The sequence below is a fragment of the Myotis daubentonii genome, chromosome 4 (assembly GCF_963259705.1).
Source record: "Myotis daubentonii chromosome 4, mMyoDau2.1, whole genome shotgun sequence".
Lineage (NCBI taxonomy): Eukaryota > Metazoa > Chordata > Mammalia > Chiroptera > Vespertilionidae > Myotis > Myotis daubentonii.
Window position 1 is genome coordinate 107,142,781 of NC_081843.1, and position 18,423 is coordinate 107,161,203.

At 42.3% G+C, this 18,423-nt stretch overlaps 2 protein-coding genes across 10 annotated transcripts in view; one reads left to right on the plus strand and one right to left on the minus strand.

The window, feature by feature from the left end:
* Positions 1–9,829, plus strand: SELENOP (selenoprotein P). The gene is made up of 5 exons (XM_059694835.1): positions 1–145; positions 4,710–4,925; positions 5,712–5,924; positions 7,363–7,480; positions 8,368–9,829. The coding sequence occupies exons 2-5, from the start codon at positions 4,723–4,725 to the stop codon at positions 8,995–8,997; spliced, it is 1,164 nt and encodes a 387-aa protein (XP_059550818.1). The 5' UTR covers positions 1–145; positions 4,710–4,722; the 3' UTR covers positions 8,998–9,829.
* CCDC152 (coiled-coil domain containing 152) overlaps positions 9,777–18,423 on the minus strand; it is a 27,309-nt gene continuing 18,662 nt past the window's right edge. For all 9 annotated transcript variants that reach the window (XM_059694840.1, XM_059694844.1, XM_059694836.1 and 6 more), the window contains 3 exons: positions 13,078–13,205; positions 10,650–10,733; positions 9,777–10,064 (listed from right to left, as the gene is read on the minus strand). In XM_059694840.1, the coding sequence (XP_059550823.1) occupies positions 9,942–10,064; positions 10,650–10,733; positions 13,078–13,205 (335 nt within the window). In that variant the 3' untranslated portion in view covers positions 9,777–9,941. The remainder of the gene's footprint in view (positions 10,065–10,649; positions 10,734–13,077; positions 13,206–18,423) is intronic.

Below are 18,423 nucleotides of genomic sequence, written 5' to 3' on the forward strand. Positions count from 1 at the left end.
CGGCGGGAAGGGGGAGGGAGAGGGGGGAGGGAGGAGGAGGTGCTGGGAGGTAAACAACAGGACTATAAATATCAGAGGTTCTGGCGGGCCCTGGCAGAGCGGCTGCTGAGCAAAGAGGAAGATCGGCCTCGAAGGGGCTGTCTGTGTAAGTAGGAACTCTGTGTTTTGCACACTGGATTCTTTTAGAGTTTGGTAAATAAGATGATTCTGAGTCTGGTAAAGTGTTTCTTTCCTTTTAGAATAGGTTTTAAAAGAAGAGGTAGGTAAAGAAAATACAGAAGAAAGAGAATACAGCCCTGTTACACGGGGTGTGGCGGGTGTGGTTCTGTGGCGGGCACCTTGGTCGCTGGTGGTTTCTGCCACTCTGCACAGCTGAGCTTGCAGGTGGGAGCAGGGGAGGGGGAGAAATTGGACACTTTGACCGCAAAAGCGGTGATGTTCTAGGGGCAACTTTCCATGTTCAAGCTTAAGTACTTCCCGCTGAAATTCAGAGTGAGGACTCGAAGGGCAAAAATAGCCCACAGAGTTGAAGAGCAGAGGCCATTCTACAGGGATTAGAAATGTCCGGGATATTGTGAGCAGTTGGAGAAAAGAGAGAAAAAGGGAGAGCAGGTTTGGTCCACTGTGCAGGAATAGTCACCCCTGCAAGAGGTGCAGTACGCATGCCATGATCGGTGCCTGGGACAGAGTTTGCCGTCAGGGGTGAGTGGGTGCTCTCAGGCGAATGAGGAAGGACCCTCGGACGCCCATCTGAAGTCCAAGGGGAGACGATGGGAAACTCCTTTTTTAAATATTAGAGTTTTTGAAATGTTATACTAGTTGGGTTGACCTTAATAAATTATTTATTCTTTCTTAACCACCCCTCTCCTCATTTAGTTAGGCTCTTATTATGAAATATAAATAGGAATTTTGTGGTGTTAAATAATGTGGAAGATTCTGATATCCTGGCTTCTAATGGGGAATTCTAACCAAGGTGCGTCTGCCTGTGGCCGGCAAATCAGGTTTTGTGATTGAAAGTGGTGAGATCAGTGACATTTATAAGTACGTTCTAATTGTTATTGGATCAGATGCCAGTAAATCCAAATTGGTTTTTTTATCTTCATTATTTTTATGTAACTGTCTGACAACTGTAATTATAATCAAAAGTCTATTATGTAAAAAAAAAAAAAATCTTAAAACACAGTTGAACAGCCTGTCGGTTACAACAACAGAGGGTAATCTGAAAGTGTGAACTCTAATCCACTACCCTCTGCCGATGGCTTGAGTTATTATTATTTTTTTAATCAAAAAACGAAATGAGAGACAGGAGTGAAATAGCCTTTTCACTTATACTCACTATGCAAACATTTGAACATTACGCTCTGTGGAAAAGTGAGAGTGCCAAGAGCTGACTTTATGCTGAAGGCTCTGTACTGACTGAGTTTAGATTCTAGGCAGTAGGGATACACTAGCCATCCCAGGAAGAAACGAAACGGCCTGCATGATTTTAATGCCCCCTTTGCCATTCTAGGGCATCGGCAAACAAACAAAAAGCCCTGGCTGCTGCGGTTATTACGGGCGACCTACCTCCAAACTACACTATATCTCAGGAGCTAAGAGGTCATGTTTTAGTCAGCAAACCGGTTTGAGTCCAGTCTTCCTGGGAACTTACTGCCTGTGTGGACTTGGGCAAGATGCCTAAACTCCCTCTGCGCCACAGTTTCCTCAACTGCAAAATAATGCTCACGTGGTTGTTAGGATGAACTGACATGATATACGCAATTGCTCAGCACTCCTGCATCCAGTTTTAAATGCTCGACAAATGGTAGCTATAATAAGGACAACTATATCAATATAAACACTATACTAAAGAATCCCCTAGATCTCATCTAGATATATCGTCTCCTTTTTTAAATATTGGAGTTTTTAAAATGTTATACTAGTTGGGTTGGCCTTAATAAATTATTTATTCTTTCTTAACCACCCCTCTCCTCATTTAGTTAGGCTCTTATTATGAAATATAAATAGGAATTTTGTGGTGTTAAATAATGTGGAAGATAACCAGGTGCTATGAGTCCCATCTATATCTAGCTGTGCATTGAGCCCAATCCATCTGATCTTAGCCTCTTGATTTTGGGCTCACTCTGGGAAACTTATCATTAGCTTCCCATTCTCTCCGCCCCCCCCTAAATAAAAAGTGGTTTTCTTTTTTTATCCCACACCTGTTCCTGAAAAGGCACTAGCTTCCTAGCTCTGGAATGTTGTCCCCATCTCTTTCCCTAGTCTTACATTAAAATGATCAGGTGTGGATTTTTCTTGCTCTGCTCATCTCAGCTGAATGTGCTCTTCTCTTCACCACCTCTTTACAAGTCACCTGTTTTATCTGTAGCTGTCTGCTGAGAGAGCTAGCCCTAGCATTGGGAATATTTCCGGTCAGGCATTTAACTTTCCTACTCAGAGAGGGCAACTTTTTACCCAAGAATGTGTCATCGAGTCACAGAAACTTTCAGAAAGTATCTGCAGCCAATAGACTAATTGAGTGTAGATTTCAGTGAGTCTTAATGGCACAGGGGGCAGTGGCTATGCAGTATTTCTCCGCATTAAGGTTTTTTCCTTGGTCCATACTTATCTTGGATGTGGTAGTAACGTTTGGGCAGGTAGCTTTATATCTGAAGACATTCAGATCCTTTAATATCGGCAGAGCATTAGGCTTTAAAAAAATATGTTCTTATGAAAACATGCTCAAAGTCACTAATCATCCGAGAGATGCAAATCAAAACAGCAATGAGGTACCATCTCACACCTGTCAGACTGGCTATCATCAACAAATCAACAAACGACAAGTGCTGGAGAGGTTGTGGAGAAAAAGGAACACTTGTGCACTGCTGGTGGGAATGCAGACTGGTGCAGCCACTATGGAAGACAGTATGGAGTTTCCTTAAAAAACTGAAAATGGAACTCCCATTTGACCCTGTGATCCCACTTCTAGGAATATATCCCAAGAAACCAGAAACACCAATCAGAAAGGATATATGCACCCCTATGTTCATAGCAGCACAATTCACCATAGCTAAGATCTGGAAACAGCCTAAGTGCCCATCAGTAGATGAATGGATTAGAAAACTGTGGTACATCTACACGATGGAATACTATGCTGCTGTAAAAAGGAAGGAACTCTTACCATTTGCAACTTCATGGATGGAACTGGAGAGCATTATGCTAAGTGAAATAAGCCAGTCAATAAAGGAAAAATACCACATGATCTCACTCATTCATGGACAATAGAGACCATTATAAACTTTTGAACAATAATAGATACAGAGGCAGAGCTGCCTCAAACAGATTGTCAAACTGCAGCGGGAAGGCCGGGGAGGGTTGGGGGGCAGGAGGTAGTGGGGTAAGAGATCAACTAAAGGACTTGTATGCATGCATATAAGCATAACCAATGGACATAAGACACTGGGTGATAGGGGAGGCTAGGGGACTGTCTAGGGCGGGGGGATAAAATGGATACATATGTAATACCCTTTGTAATACTTTAAGCAATAAAAAAAAAAATGTTAAAAAAAAAAACAAAAAAAAAAAAAAAAACAAAAAACAAAAAGTCCTTTTTCAAAAAATGCAATTATCTCTAATGTAAAATACAAATGAAAAAATTCTTAAGAGATTGCTTTTTAATGCATATGTATGTATCCAGATTATTTTTAAATTTAAAACCTATTCTAAAGAGAAGAAAATATTCATTTTCTTTATAATTCTATTTCCTCCTGAAAAATTACATGAAAACTCTAAAGTGCAAGTACCTTGGGAAACCTCAGAAACTGGGATTCTTAGCACTCATTTTCAGTAATCTACTGTAACAGATCCTTTCTCATCTGTGGAATTTCAATGACAAAAAAAAATTATCTTGTTACTTTTTGTGACACTAACCTAAGAAAAGATGAAATGCAATATGTAAAAAAAAAAAAAAAAAAAAAAAAAAAAAAAAAAAAAAAAAAAAAATATGTTCTTATTGATTTCAGAGAGGAAGGAAGAGGGAGAGAGATAGAAACATCAATAATGAGAGAGAATCATTGATCGGCTGCCTCCTGCAAGCCCCCCACTGGGGATCGAGCCCACAACCCAGGCATGTGCCCTTGACCAGCATCGAACCTGGGACCTTTTAGTTTGCAGGCCGAGGCTCTACCCACTGAGCCAAACCGGCGAGGGCGAGCATTAGGCTTTTAGAAACAAGAGCAACAAGAATGTGTCATCAGGCAGGCCTGTTTCATGCTCTGTTCATTTCCGTGCAGAATCCCCCATGTACCCTTTCCTTTCTTAGATTGGTCAAGGGTGGAAAGAAGCAATCAGAACTTGGTGTATCTCAAAAATCAAACCATGTTACAGAATGATACTTAGTTATGGCGGCAGAGTCTCAAACTTTCCCACGCACCGTCTCCTGGAGGTGGACTTGGCTCCCTTTCAGGTGCATCTCCATGGGGTGCTGCGTGCAGTATCTCGCTAAGCTGGACAGTTCAGGGGTCCTTGGACCCCTACCCTGCCTCTGGCTGACCTTTTCACCTTCCAAGGAAGATTTGGTGCATGGAGGTCTAACATAATGAGCCCAACAACGTGGCGACGGGACCAGGGCTACATATTTATAGGAAAGAAGGTTATACTGGACTAACAGAAATGCCTGCTGAGGACCGAAGCCGTCCCTGAAGGTGACAGAAAGCGCTTCTCTTTTTCAGGACAAGCCCAGCAATGTGGAGAAGCCTGGGGATCGCCCTGGCTCTCTGTCTCCTCCCCTGGGGAGGCACGGAGAGCCAGGGGCAAAGCCCCTTGTGTAAGCCACCTCCGGCCTGGAGCATCGGGGAGCAGGACCCAATGCTGAGCTTCTCCGGCTCCGTGGTCCTGGTCGCCCTTCTGCAAGCCAGCTGACCCTTCTGCCTCAGGCAGGCCTCTAGGTAAGATGGGCTTGCTGGGGTCTGGGGTCTGGACCTTCTTCAAGGAAACTGTTAAATACAGACAGACATAAAGTAAAATAAAAATAGAAACAATATATTTATGAAATCCCATTTTGGGAAAAACCATACATCTTTGGATAGAACATGTCAGAAGAAAAAAGAATAGGAGGATATACGCCAAATGTTTACAGTGGTTTTCCTGGGACTGTGACAATTTTTTCTTCCTTTTGTGGACCTGTATTTTATACTGTCCTACTACATAGGTATTACTTGTGTAATGGAAATGTTCTGAAGTGTACTCTGCAAATACCTTAGTCATTTCAGGGTAGCAAGCAAAGATGAAGGCTTCACCAGAGTAGAAGAAACACTAGACTTGCCACAAAGGTCTTGGGTCATTGAACAAGCATGTATATTTACATACATTTGTTAAATCTATATAACAAAGATGTGTAAAAATATTTGTTGGGTTACTTGCCAGATATTGACTGGGTAGAATTCTTGGTAAGATGGATTAAAAATATACACTTCATAGGATTAATTTGAGAACAGAATGAACTCATGTTTGTGTAAGCATTTAGCATAAGGTTTTAACTGGGCACAGGTGCTCAGTAAATAATTTAAAAAATGAAAGTTTTAGTCCTTTACACTATATAGAAGGGGTATGAGTAAGTAAAACATAGTAAGAATGTTTCATGTAGAAAACGAAGAGTGAGGAGGAAGAGATAAGTCACTAATAAAATTAAGTGAGATTATTCTTTTTTTTTGTATTTTTCCCAAATATTTTAGTTTGGAAGACCTGCGAGTAAAGCTGGAGAAAGAAGGTTTTTCTAAAATCTCCTATGTTGTTGTTAATCATCAAGGACTCCCTTCTCAATTAAGATATAATCTTCTTAAAAATGCGGTTTCAGAACATATTTCTGTTTATCAACAAGAAGAAAACCGAACAGATGTATGGACTCTCTTAAATGGAAACAAAGATGACTTCCTCATATATGACAGGTATGTACATACACACACATACACCCACGTACAACACCAGAAATTAAAGATGCCTGCTTGTATTTAATTTAATAGAAATTGATTTGAGATAAGGCCCTTGCTTTTATTTTATTACCAAATATTTAGTTTCAAAGTGAGCCCATTAAAGTATTTGGTTCTGATATTTTTGAAATAATTTTTTCACAAAAAATTCACTATTCCAGTAGGGAAATAAAGAAAACTGACTATACTTTTCCCCCCTGTAAATTGGTGTTCTGGTTAAACACAAATGAGGATCGATTTGTAGATCACGTACAATTCTAATCTAAGAATATTGCAGGAGAATAACTTTGGGGAGACTGGATGAAAGGAGGTGAAGGGATTAGCCAAAGAACATATATGCATAACCCATAGACACAGACAACAGGCAACAGTGTGGTCATGGCCAGAGGGAAGGGGGGGTAGGGGCTGGGTGAAGGTTGGCAAGGGGGGATGGGGACATCTTGTAATAGTGTCAACAATAAAAATAAAGAAAACAAACAAAAATAACCACACTTTGCAGACCACTTGCTTATCTCTAATCTAATTAATACTTTTAAGACTGCATACCTGAATTTTGGAACTATAAACTGTGTTAATTATTTAGGGATAATAATTGAATCTGCTTTTGATTCCATGAACAAATAAAACAGTGCATATATTAGGATGTTATTAACATTCTTAGTGGGCACTGTGTTTCCTGTTGGTTCTTCAGAGATGGTGAACCAGACTTGGCCAGGCCTAAGTCCTCCTTGGTTTTTCTTGAAATATTTTTAATATTATGTCATCCATTTAGGACTTCAAAGTTCTACTGCAAAGTATAAATATTTGCTATTCACAGAGAATCGTATACACTGGGCGAAATGTGTGCAAGAAGGACATTTCACCTCCACCATTTCTGATCATGCCCAATGTTGTAACTCTGTGTCTTTCATTGTGAAGTTTTTGTTGCTTCAGATTTATTTTTAAGAAAATGGACCACTGACCAAGAGTCTAGGATGTTTTGTCAGGCTGTGACTTCTTGTGTGGACTTCATGCTGCCTTAGCAGCTGTGAGCAGCGCATATGATTTGCAGAGATTAATTTGTGATGTCAGTGGTTTGGGCATGGGTAGAATTTTTAGGTCAATTACAAAACTATATTTGACCAAGTCACAATGACTAGACTACAGTTTTGATATTGCTTATAGCGAGATATCTGTAACATTTCTAAAAGCTAGTGTTAGACTCACTGCATCTTGCTCTGACCTGAGCTGGCTGAGTGCCAGGAAGCTTGAGTCCCGCCAAAGAACCATTTCTGAAGGTCCGACCTGTCTTAGTTATGAGACCCCTGACCCTACACAGCCTTCTTCCAACTGCGCTGGGGCAGGAGCATGATACAGAGAACACTGTGATGACGCCATCTTTGTCCTTTTTTTCCAGGTGTGGCCGCCTTGTGTATCACCTTGGCCTGCCTCTCTCCATCCTAGGGCTCCCGTTCGTGGAGCAGGCCATTAAGATTGCTTACTGTGAAGAGAAATGTGGAAACTGCTCTCTCACGGTATTTTCCTCAATGATTTTAACTGGGAGAAAAGAGGAGATCTTTAAGGAGTTATCGAAATAAGTTAATGTTTCATGACCAAGTTAGCTAGTCACTGTTGGTGTACTAAAAAGAAACTGCAACAGTAATTTTTATCATCACACACACTCCCTGTCATGTGACCTATTCTTTAAGATATCTTTTCAAGATCCATATTGCCGCTTTGGTCTAGAGTTTAGAGCAGTGGTTCTCAACCTTCCTAATGCTACGACCCTTTAATACAGTTCATGTTGTGGTGACCCCCCAATTTCATTGTTACAAATTGAACATAAAGCACAGTGATCAATCACAACAACAATATGTAATTATATGTGTTTTCCGATGGTCTTAGGCGACCCCTGTGAAAGGGTCGTTTGACCCCCAAAGGGGTCGCGATCCACAGGTTGAGAACCACTGGTTTAGAGCATGAAAAACAATTTAGATCACATATTGCAGTTACCAGCAAATGATGCTGCGAGACTGTAAGTGCTCCAAGAACGCAGCCAACATAAAGGCACGTCCGTGTAACATCCTGAGCGTGGTTCACACAAGAGCAGAGACAGCAAAGCGCGGCCACAGTGTCGCCTGAACTGGAGCGGGGCCCAGGGAACGGCTTCACGGAGCGAGGGCGCGAGGCGTTCAGCTTTTCCCACGGTCTAGGCTGCCTGCCGTCCTGCAGTTGGATCACGGCATTTACTTTGAAATGGGATTTGTTTTCTACTCGTTACTGAGATTTCTTTCCCAACACACAAAGCCAGTTCCATCCTAGTGAACTAGCTGGAGTTTCATGGTCGCTCTGCAAATCATTTTTCGGGCATTCACGCTGAATCTATGCATGTGTTGATGAGTGATTGATGAATTTGTTTCAGACACTGGAAGATGAAGACTTCTGTAAGAATGTGTCTTTGCCTACTGTGAACAAAACCACCGAGGCTCCGGAGCCACACCAACATCACCACCACCACCACCATCACCATATCAAGCACGGGCACCAGCACATTCCCATCGCCCAGCTCTCGGAGGACCAGCAGCCAGCGGCACCACACGCGTCTGAGCGCGTCCCTTTTCCAGATCTTCACCACCACCTTAAGCTCAAGAGCCCCCAAAGACAGGGTCACCCCGTGCGTTGAGACGAGCCAGGAAGTGAAAGTTTACCACTCTCTTCTCCACAGAAGAAACTCTGAGGAAAGAGGTGTATCAATCAGTTACTCTGAAAGTTGCCCAGAGAGTCAGAGTCGGCCGCTAGCAGCTGATGCTGACACTGTCGCCATCTGGTATTTGAGCACACAGGGTCCGCAATCACCTGACAGTGTAGAGAAGCCCTCCCCTCTTTATGCAGCTGATTGGGGCTTTGGGCCGAGGAGAACGTCATTGAGTCTTGACAGTGACGCTTGCCTCCCGCGGCCTGACAGGCAGGTCAGCTCGAGCCCACAGAAGCCAGCAGCAACACCTGAAGCTGAAAAACTGAGGCAGAAATGTGACAGTGACCTTCAAACTAAATATCTAAACTAGGATATACTCCCAAGTCATCTAGACACAATTTCGATTAGCATATTTATAAACTACCTAATAAATAATGGCAAAAGTTAGGAATTGGATTTGTGCAAATAAAGAAATCTACTATATTGGCTTCCAAATTTTAAGATTTATGCCCAAGAAAAATTTGACCCAAACCATTTTTTTTTTCATTAGAGGGCAACTGAAAGGTGATTGCAGTGCTTGGTTAGTCTGTCTTTCTTTTTCTTTTTCCAGCATTCTACTTGCATTAATGAGAACAGGAACATAAACTATGACCTAGGGGTTCCTGTTGGATAGTTAGCAATTTAGAATGGAGGAAGAACAACAAAGACATGCTTTCCATTTTTTCTTAATTCTCAAAACAATGTTACCTTTGTCTTTTCAATCTTACAGTTTTAACTGATTATACCTTTAAAGGAAGAAGTGAATTCTTGCTACTTAACATATGAGTACCTTGCTACTGACTACATTTTAAATATCCATTTATACTTTTTTATATCTAAGACTCAAATCTTAAATTTTATTATCACCTATGAAAGAAGGCTTTATCTATTGTTTTCTTTACCTTGCATTGTATCAAACTCTTTAAGATTTGAGAATGCCTTTCTTGAAAGATATAAGGGGAAAGAGAAAAGAATGTTGTCTATCTCTTGATTGCTTAGCAAGTATTTCCATAGTCAATGATGGTTCACTCGGTAAACTAAGTCCTATGAACCTGAACTCCGTTATGGTTAATACTATTAAGTAAGAATGCAGTATATAGTTGGCCAAAGTGTGGATTTATTTCAATAAACTCAATTTAAAATGTCTAAAGCTGTCTCTTACATTGTTATTATTTAGGCAGTTTATTATATTAACAACAGAAGTAAAGTTTTCAACTGCTTTTAAAGGAGTTAAATAGCAACAAATGAATTTACTGCTGTCCTTAAAACCGTCTACGTTTAAGGTGAGGATCCTTGCCAACAGAGAGGCGCTGCTCCAGTTCTCGAATGGTGTTACGAAGAGTTGCAATCTCCTTGTTTTTTTCTTCTTGAAGATGTTGAAGCTTCTAAATAAAGCAGAAAAATTTTGCTATTGTAATCCAAAAAGGATAAGATTAAGTACAAGGAACAACAAAACAACAACAAAAACTAAAATTCTAGTTTAAATGGAAGTAGGTATTCAAAAAAGACCTTACATTTCAAAAAGTGTAATTTTGTTTTTATGGGACTTAATAGGGTAAAATTGGCATAAGGATGCAAAAATACACATTAGCACCATTTGTTTTGGTTTGTTCCCTTCTCCCTAGAGAACTTGAAATTGTAAAGCATAAATAAAGAAGGAGTTGAACAAAAAGAAATGTACTGTGTACTGAAATAGCTTCAGAAGTCAGTCCACATTAGTTCAAAATACATCACAGAATTCCTTAGACCATCCAGAGTCAGAGGACTTCTCTAGTATTTTAATTAACCACTAAGACTTATGAGTTTAAATTGAAAGTGACCTTTAAAGATTATTCAAAATCTAATCTTTCTGATTGTGTGATGTATTTTAAGAAAAAGTATTAAGTATATTGTTAGTAAATATTGACAACTTTTATGGAAGGAAACACACTAAGAAACTTTATTTTCTTAAGCATGGAAGAAAAACTTACCCTTCTGTAGATACTTTGTGGCAAAACAGTAGAATCTGGATATGATTTTGGTTTAGTTTGAACTCTTGCTAGTTTGGCATCAAACTGAATCAAGTTTGAAAAGAAAGTTATTGGGAACATTCTAGTTAAACAATTAGAAACAACTGTCTGCATAAATATAAATACAATCCATTATATCCTTTGACATTTAATCTGTAATCCTATATAATAAAAGCCTAATATGCTAAGTGTCCAGTAGACTGGTCAGCTGTTCAACCAATCAAAGCATAATATGCTAATGATATGCCAAGGCCGCTCAACCGCTCACTATGACATGCACTTACAACCAGGGGGCAGACACTCTGGCTAGTGTTAGCTTGCTGCTGGGGTCTGGCTTATCAGGACTAAGTGAGATGGGCCAGACATGCCCTGGAGCCCTCCTGTGGTCCCTCCCTGGCTGGCCAACCTCCCACGTCCCTCCCCTGCCCCAATTGTGCACCAGTGGGGTCCCTTGGCCTGGTCTGTACCCTCTCACAATCCAGGACCCCTCAGGGGATGTCAGAGAGCCAGTTTCAGCCCGATCCTGCAGGCCAGGCGGAGGGATCCCACTGGTGCACAAATTTGTGCAGCGGGCCTCTAGTTTAAGTATATTCGAGGTGTAACAGAAGATAGAAAAGTCTTTATTTTAAGAAATAGAGCAAAGAACACCCAAACAAGATTAACCCTGGCTGCATGCTAAGATTACCTGGGGAGCTTTTTAAAAGTACCCAATACTGGGCACTACCCTAGAGATTCTGGGTGGGGTTAGCATCATCTTTTCTTAGAATATCAGGTGTTTCTATCATGCAGGGTTAAGTATCTAGTTAAGAGGGTTGAGAATCTAGTAAACCTAAAGAGAGATAATGTTTCACATTACTTTGAGTGCTTTTTAAAAATATATTTTTTTATTGACTTTAGAGAGGAAAGGAGAGGGAAAGAGAGAGAGAAACACCAATGATGAGAGAGAATCATTGATCGGTTGCCTCCTGCACGCCCCACATTGAGGATCAAGCCCATAATCCAGGCATGTGCCCCAATGGGGAATCGAACTGTGACCTTCTGGCTTACAGGTCGATGCTCAACCACTGAGCCACGCTGGCTGGGCAAAGTGTTTTTGTAAAAAAAATGTCGTCTAATTAACAGTCATGAGAGAAAACTCATATACCCTTCTGTACAGACTTTGAGACGGAATAATAGAATTTGGATTTGCTTTGTTGATTTAGTTTGAACTCTTGCTAATTTGACATTAAACTGAATCAGGTTTTTAAAAAAATTCTTGTAAGGTCATTCTTACAGGCCATATTTTTGGCAAAATCTCCCATGATAACTTTTCCTTCAGGTTGAGTTTAGTGCAGCCTTCCTGTGGACTAAGAATAAACTGTCTGTGAGACTGTGTTCTGGTTTGAGGAGAGAAATGGATCATGACGATGAAGATAAACAGCAGGAAGAGTTCTGTCTGTCAGTCACACAACAGACGGGCTAACAGGGTCCGGACGGCAAATAAAATGCACACCCCAATCAAGGGGTGGGAGTTAACAGCAGTTCCTCTGTGTCTCAGCTGCCCATCCAGCCTTTCCGTGGTGTGTGGGTTCACTCAATGGAAGGCAGTAGCAACCACCAAGAGCCTCTGAAGTCAACAGAGCCATCTTTTGCTTAATGATTATAATGTTTCAACACTGTACCTCACCAAGAACCCCAGGATACCAAACCAGCTGGAACATGAAAGTAAATCATCTTAACTAATGGTGAATTATGACACCATGAGGTAAAGTGGGAGTCAGGATGGGGGAATGTGATAAAAAATGATAGAAAGGGAGATTAGTAAAATTTAGAAAAAGCTTTAAGGAACAAATATGTTGTCAAATATCAGTATCTTTATATTTTGACACCTGGTTAAGGAACCTACTTAAGGGCTTTCCAGTCAAGAACTAGAACCTCAGCCTTCCAGATGCCCTATTTGAAGTCGCTTTAAATAAAAAAAGTTTGGTTTGTCTGCCTCTATGATATTCTACACATTTGTTAAGGAGACATTTGTCTCTTTTTATCTTAAGAGAAAGGAATTTCTACATGTTTCCACCATTTCTGCAGAGGCGAGAGTAATACTAAGGATTAGAGACACTCCCCACTGGGGGGAAGGGGGACAGTCCTGTGAAGCCTGCCTGGACTCAGCTGTAAAATGCAGGTAATCCCTGAGGTACCTGACCCCCTCAGAGGAAACAATACTTCTCTAGAAACCAGGACCTTTGAACGACTGAAGAGCCCCACCTTCAGGCCAAGTGTTGAATGTCAGCATAGCTGACATTTGCGGAGAATGCTACTTCCGAATTTATCTCACTGTGATAAAAAAATGCCCAAAGTACAGTCTAAATTAAGGGATGCATCCTCAAATGTAGATGTCTTAAACATTTACCTCTAGCTGTAGTTTGATTATTTCAGTTTGTTTTTCCTTCTCTTGAATTTTTAACTTTGCATTTAACTCTGAGATTTCCATCTCCATTTTCTCTACCAGTTCTTTATTCTTTTCTTCATTTAATTCAACTGAATAAACCAAAGTGAATAAAATTAATTAACTTTAAAATTTAAACAATCTTATAAGCTTATAGTTTTAGTATTTTAAATGATACACGAGAAAGTAAATTTTATTAAAAAACACACAGTATTTTAGAAACTGTTTATGTGCAGCATACCTTTTAGATATTTTTGACAAGCCTTTGCCAAATGCTTGAAACATAGAAGTCACCCATTGAATGCTTTTTAAATAAATAAACCGATTTGTACCCGTAAGCAACAATGGCCTACAGATTAAAGAGGAGATCAGTGGTTAAGACGGAAACAAAGCCTAGGTTCCTAGGTCGAAAGGCCCCAAATTCCTGGATGACACGCCAAGCACCTGCTATACTCTGTTCCCTATAATTGGCCTCTCTGACATTCACATCATATTTTTATTTTTCATTAAATCTCCTCTTCTCTGAATTTCCTTATTCCTATAAATAATACCGTACCATCCAAGATGGGAACCTCAACGAACTTTTCGACTTTAGGGAGAAAGGAAAGAGTCCATTAGTCTACAACAAGTCCCCCAGATAAGGGGCCTCGATCCACAATGAACCCACGACCTATTTAGTTTCAGGCCTCACTTTTCCTCAGTTGAACTCTGTGTCTAGAGTAGACTCTCTATCACTAGCTCTCTCTCTCTAAACACTGTTGCCAGGCTAGTCTTCCTAAAGTGTTCCTCTAAGCATGGCCATCACTGTGTCAAAAGCTTTCAACCACTTCCCATTTCCCCAGAGGGACAATTCAAGGCCTACCCAACGGTTTTGGCTTTTCTCTTGCTGAACCTCTCTGTATAGTGCAAAGAAAAGGTAGGAAGTGAGCTATGATTCCCTAGCATTTCCCATGTCTCCCCCTCTGTATGTCTCCGAGTTGATTTTCTCTTTGTTAGAGGCTCTTTTCCTATCTTCACCAGTCAGCCTTACCCATATTCAGGATTTAGGAGCAGGGCCTAGCACTAAGGCCCCATCTTAGCCTGGGGTGAGGCAAAGCCCATCCTATCTAATAAAAGAGAAACATGATAATTGGCGTACGACCGCTACCCTTCCCATTGGCTAATCAGGGCGATATGCAAATTAACTGCCAGCCAAGATGGCGGCCGGCAGCCAGGCAGCTTGAAACGAACATGAGGCTTGCTTGCTTCAGTGACGGAGGACTCCAACGTTCCCCGCCTGCCGCTGCCGGCCTCTGAGCTGGCAGTTTGAAACATAGTTACACAAATAGAAGCTAAACAAAACCCCAGAAACCAGCTTTCAGCTAGCCGGGATCTCAGACCTGGAGTTGATACAGAGTTTCGATTGTAGAACCGAAACAAACCAGATACCTGCTTTCAGCAGCCGAGGCCTAAGAGCTGGAGCCTCAGAGCTAAAGCTGGCTCAGAATAAAAAAAAAGAAAAGAAAAAAAGAAGCAGTTGGGAGCTTCAGTCCCAGCCTGAAAACAACCCTCAGCCCCTCACCCAGACTGGCCAGGCACCCCAGTGGGGACCCCCACCCTGAAGGGTGTGTGACCAGCTGCAAACAGCCATCATCCCCTCATCCAGGCTGGCCAGGCACCCCAGTGGGGACCCCCACCCTGATCCGGGACACCCTTCAGGGCAAACCAGCCAGCCCCCACCCATGCACCAGGCCTCTACCCTATATAGTAAAAGGGAAATATGCCTCCCAGAACCGGGATCAGCGGAGCCTCGAGGTCTCCCAGCACCGGGATCAGCATCACAGGGGACAGTGCCCAAGCCCCCTGATCGCCCTGTGGTTCTGTGTGTGACAGGGGGCGGGGCCACAATCTCCCTATCGGCCCTGCTCTGTTCCTGACAGGGGAAGGCACCCCAACCCGCTGATCGGTCCTGCTCTGTGCGTGACAGGGGGGAGGTCCCCAACCCCCTGATGGGCCCTGCTCTGTGCATGACAGGGGGGAGCACCCTAACCCCCTGATCGACTCTGCTCTGTGCGTGACAGGGTACGGAGCCCCAACCACCCTGATGGGCCTGCTCTGTGAGTGACAGGGGGCAGCGCCCCAACTCCCTGATTGGCCCTTCTCTGCGTGACAGGGGGTGGCACCACAACCTCCCCATCGACCCTGCCTTGAGTGTGACAGGGGGCGGTGCCCCAACCCCCCAATCGGCCCTACCCTGAGCGTGACTGAGGGTGGCATCGCAACCTCCCAATCCACCCTGCTCTGTGCATGACAGGGGGCGGTGCCCCAATTGCCCAATTGGCCCTGCTCTGAGCCTGGCCAGGGGCTGCACCTAGGGATTAGGCCTGCCCTCTGCCACCCAGGAGCAGGCCTAAGCCAGCAGGTCGTTATCTCCCGAGGGGTCCCAGACTGCGAGAGGGCACAGGCGGGGCTGAGGGACCCCCCTCTCCCCCCCGAGTGCACAAATTTTTGTGCACCGGGCCTCTAGTAAGAATATATTTAGCTATCCAAACTCCACCTGGTCTCAGTCTGTACTCAGTATGTGCCTGGAGGCAGCACTGCTGCAGACACAATGCATAGAAGCTGTGATTACAACATGAAATGGGTCCATCTTCAGACACTATATTAGAGAACAGGTGTGTGGTTTTCTTTATCACAACTAGGGGCCCAGTGCACGAATTTGTGCACCTTGAAAGGAACTGTGGGCTGCGAGGCTGCGGTGGGCACAGGGGCAGTCTTGGCCCATCCTCTGCGCCCGCGCCTGGATCCTCCGGCTGCGGGCCCAGGTCCCCTCTCTGCCATTGCAGCTCCCATGCACTGATGGCACCGGCCCCGCTCGCACCCGCTGATGGTGCAAGTGGCGGCTGCTGCCCCGAATGTCTTTCAGGAGCAGGGGGAGGTGGAGAATCCTTCAGGGGCGATTGGGGCCGGCAGCTGCCGCTTACACCCACTGCCACTCGGTTGATGGCACTGAGCAATCGGAGCTGTCACCAGGCGCCGGCAGCAGGTGTGAGTGGCAGCTCTGGTGCTGGCAGCAGGTGTGAGTGCCAGGAGGGACCACGGCACGTGGGACCAAAGAATTTTCAGTAACCACCAGAGGCTCGCCCCAATGACAACAACTGGCGCCATGCCTTGGTCTGGCGTCCCCGCTCACCTTCCCCACCATCCCACTGTGGCCATCACCCACCATGTTCCGCACTCTGCTGCCTGCTGCTGACGCCCACCATGTTCCACATGTGCCCCCTGTTGGTCAGCGCATGTCATAGCAACCAGTTGTTCGGTTGTTCTGCTGTTTGGTCTATTTGCATACTAGCCTTTTATTATATAGGATTACCCTGAAAGCTTTTGTTATCAAGATTCTGTTGGCCTTATGAAATGAACTGGAAAATGTTTCCTTTCTTTTGTTTGTTCATCCTCTGCAAGAGTTTGTGTAAGGTTGGCATTACTTTTCCTGGATGTTTGGTAGAATTTCACCAGGAAAGCCATCTGAGCCTGGAGGTTTTCTTTGTGGGAAAAGTATTATAGATTTAATTTCTTTAATGGAGATAGAACAATTCAGATGTTCTATTTCCTCTGGTGTGCTTTTGATTCTTCAAAAATGTCTAATTCAACAAAAATTTCAAATTTATTAACATAAAGATGTTTGCTTATACAGTTAATTATGGAGTTCATTCAATTTTTAAAGTTTAAAATTATTTTCTCTGTCATCTCAGATATTGATTAATTGTACTTGCTCCATTTTTTTTCTTGATCAGTCTAGATGGGAGTTAATCAATTTCATTAGTTTTTTTTTCAAAATTTTTTGGATATGATTCTTTTTTTTTTTTCTTTTTTTTTAATATATTTTATTGATTTTTTACAGAGAGGAAGGGAGAGAGATAGAGAGTTAGAAACATCGATGAGAGAGAAACATCGATCTGCTGCCTCCTGCACACCTCCCACTAGGGATGTGCCCGCAACCAAGGTACATGCCCCTGACCGGAATCGAACCTGGGACCCTTCAGTCCGCAGGCCGACGCTCTATCCACTGAGCCAAACCGGTTTCGGCTGGATATGATTCTTTATTATGTATATGTTTGTAATTTCAGTAATATCTGACTTCCTTCTAATTTCTTCAGGCTTAGTTTGGTATTTCCCTCCTAACTTCGTGATATAGGTATTTAGATAATTGATTTAAACATTTTCCAATATTTGTATTTAAGCCTATAAATATACCCATAAACACAGCTTTATCTGTGCCCACCGTTTTTTTTTTAATATTTTAAAATTGATTTTTTAGAGAGAAAGGAAGGGAGAGGGAGAGAGAAATAGAAACATCAATGATGAGAGAGAAACATTGATCAGCTGCCTTCTGCATACCCCCTACTGGGAATTGAGCTGCAACCTGGGCATGTGCCCTGACCAAGCATCCAACTGTGACCTCCTGGTTCATGGGTTGATGCTCAACTACTGAGCCACATGGGCTGGGCCACAGTTTTGAAATGTAGTCTGTATAATTCAGTTAAAAACCCTTTAGGATTTCTACTTGGATCCACAGGTTATTCAGAAATAATTTACAAACATATAGAGATTTTTAAAATTATCTGCTTCTTGGAGGGCCAGAAGAAATTGTATGCTTAAAGTGGCTGTTTAATGTTATAGTTCCACCAATAAGGACTCAGAGTTCCAGTAGCTCCACATAGATATACATTTTAGTATTTCTAAAGGTTCAAAGTGATATCTCATTATAGTTTTAATTTGCATTTTGCTGCTTACTAATTATGTTGAACATGCTTTCAATGCTTATTTTCCATCTGTATATCTTGGGGAAAGTGTTGTTCAAATATTTTGCCCATTTTCTTATTGGGTTGTTTGGCTTATTATTGAGTTGTTAGCGCTTTTTTAATTTTGGATATAAGTCCTTTAGCAGGTATGCATTTGCAAGTATTATTTCCCAGTCTATGGCCTGTCTTTTCATCTTGCTAACAGTGTTGAAAGACAGAAATAAATAATTTTGATGAAGTTCAATTTAGAATTTTTTTCTTTATTATTTGTGCTTTTTGTTTCTTTCCAAGAAGTTGTACCTAACTCAAGGTTGCAAAGATTATCTTCTATGCACTCTTTCTGCAGTTTTATAGATGCAGGTTTACATTTACATCAGTCATCTATCTCAAGTTGATTTTGGCATAATGTACATAAATAAGGTCTCATTAAGAATGAACAACATAAAATAATGAACAAAAACAGATCCAGAAACAGAGAAGCATTGATCAGACTGTCAAACCTCAGAGGGAAGGTAGAGGAGGGTGGGGG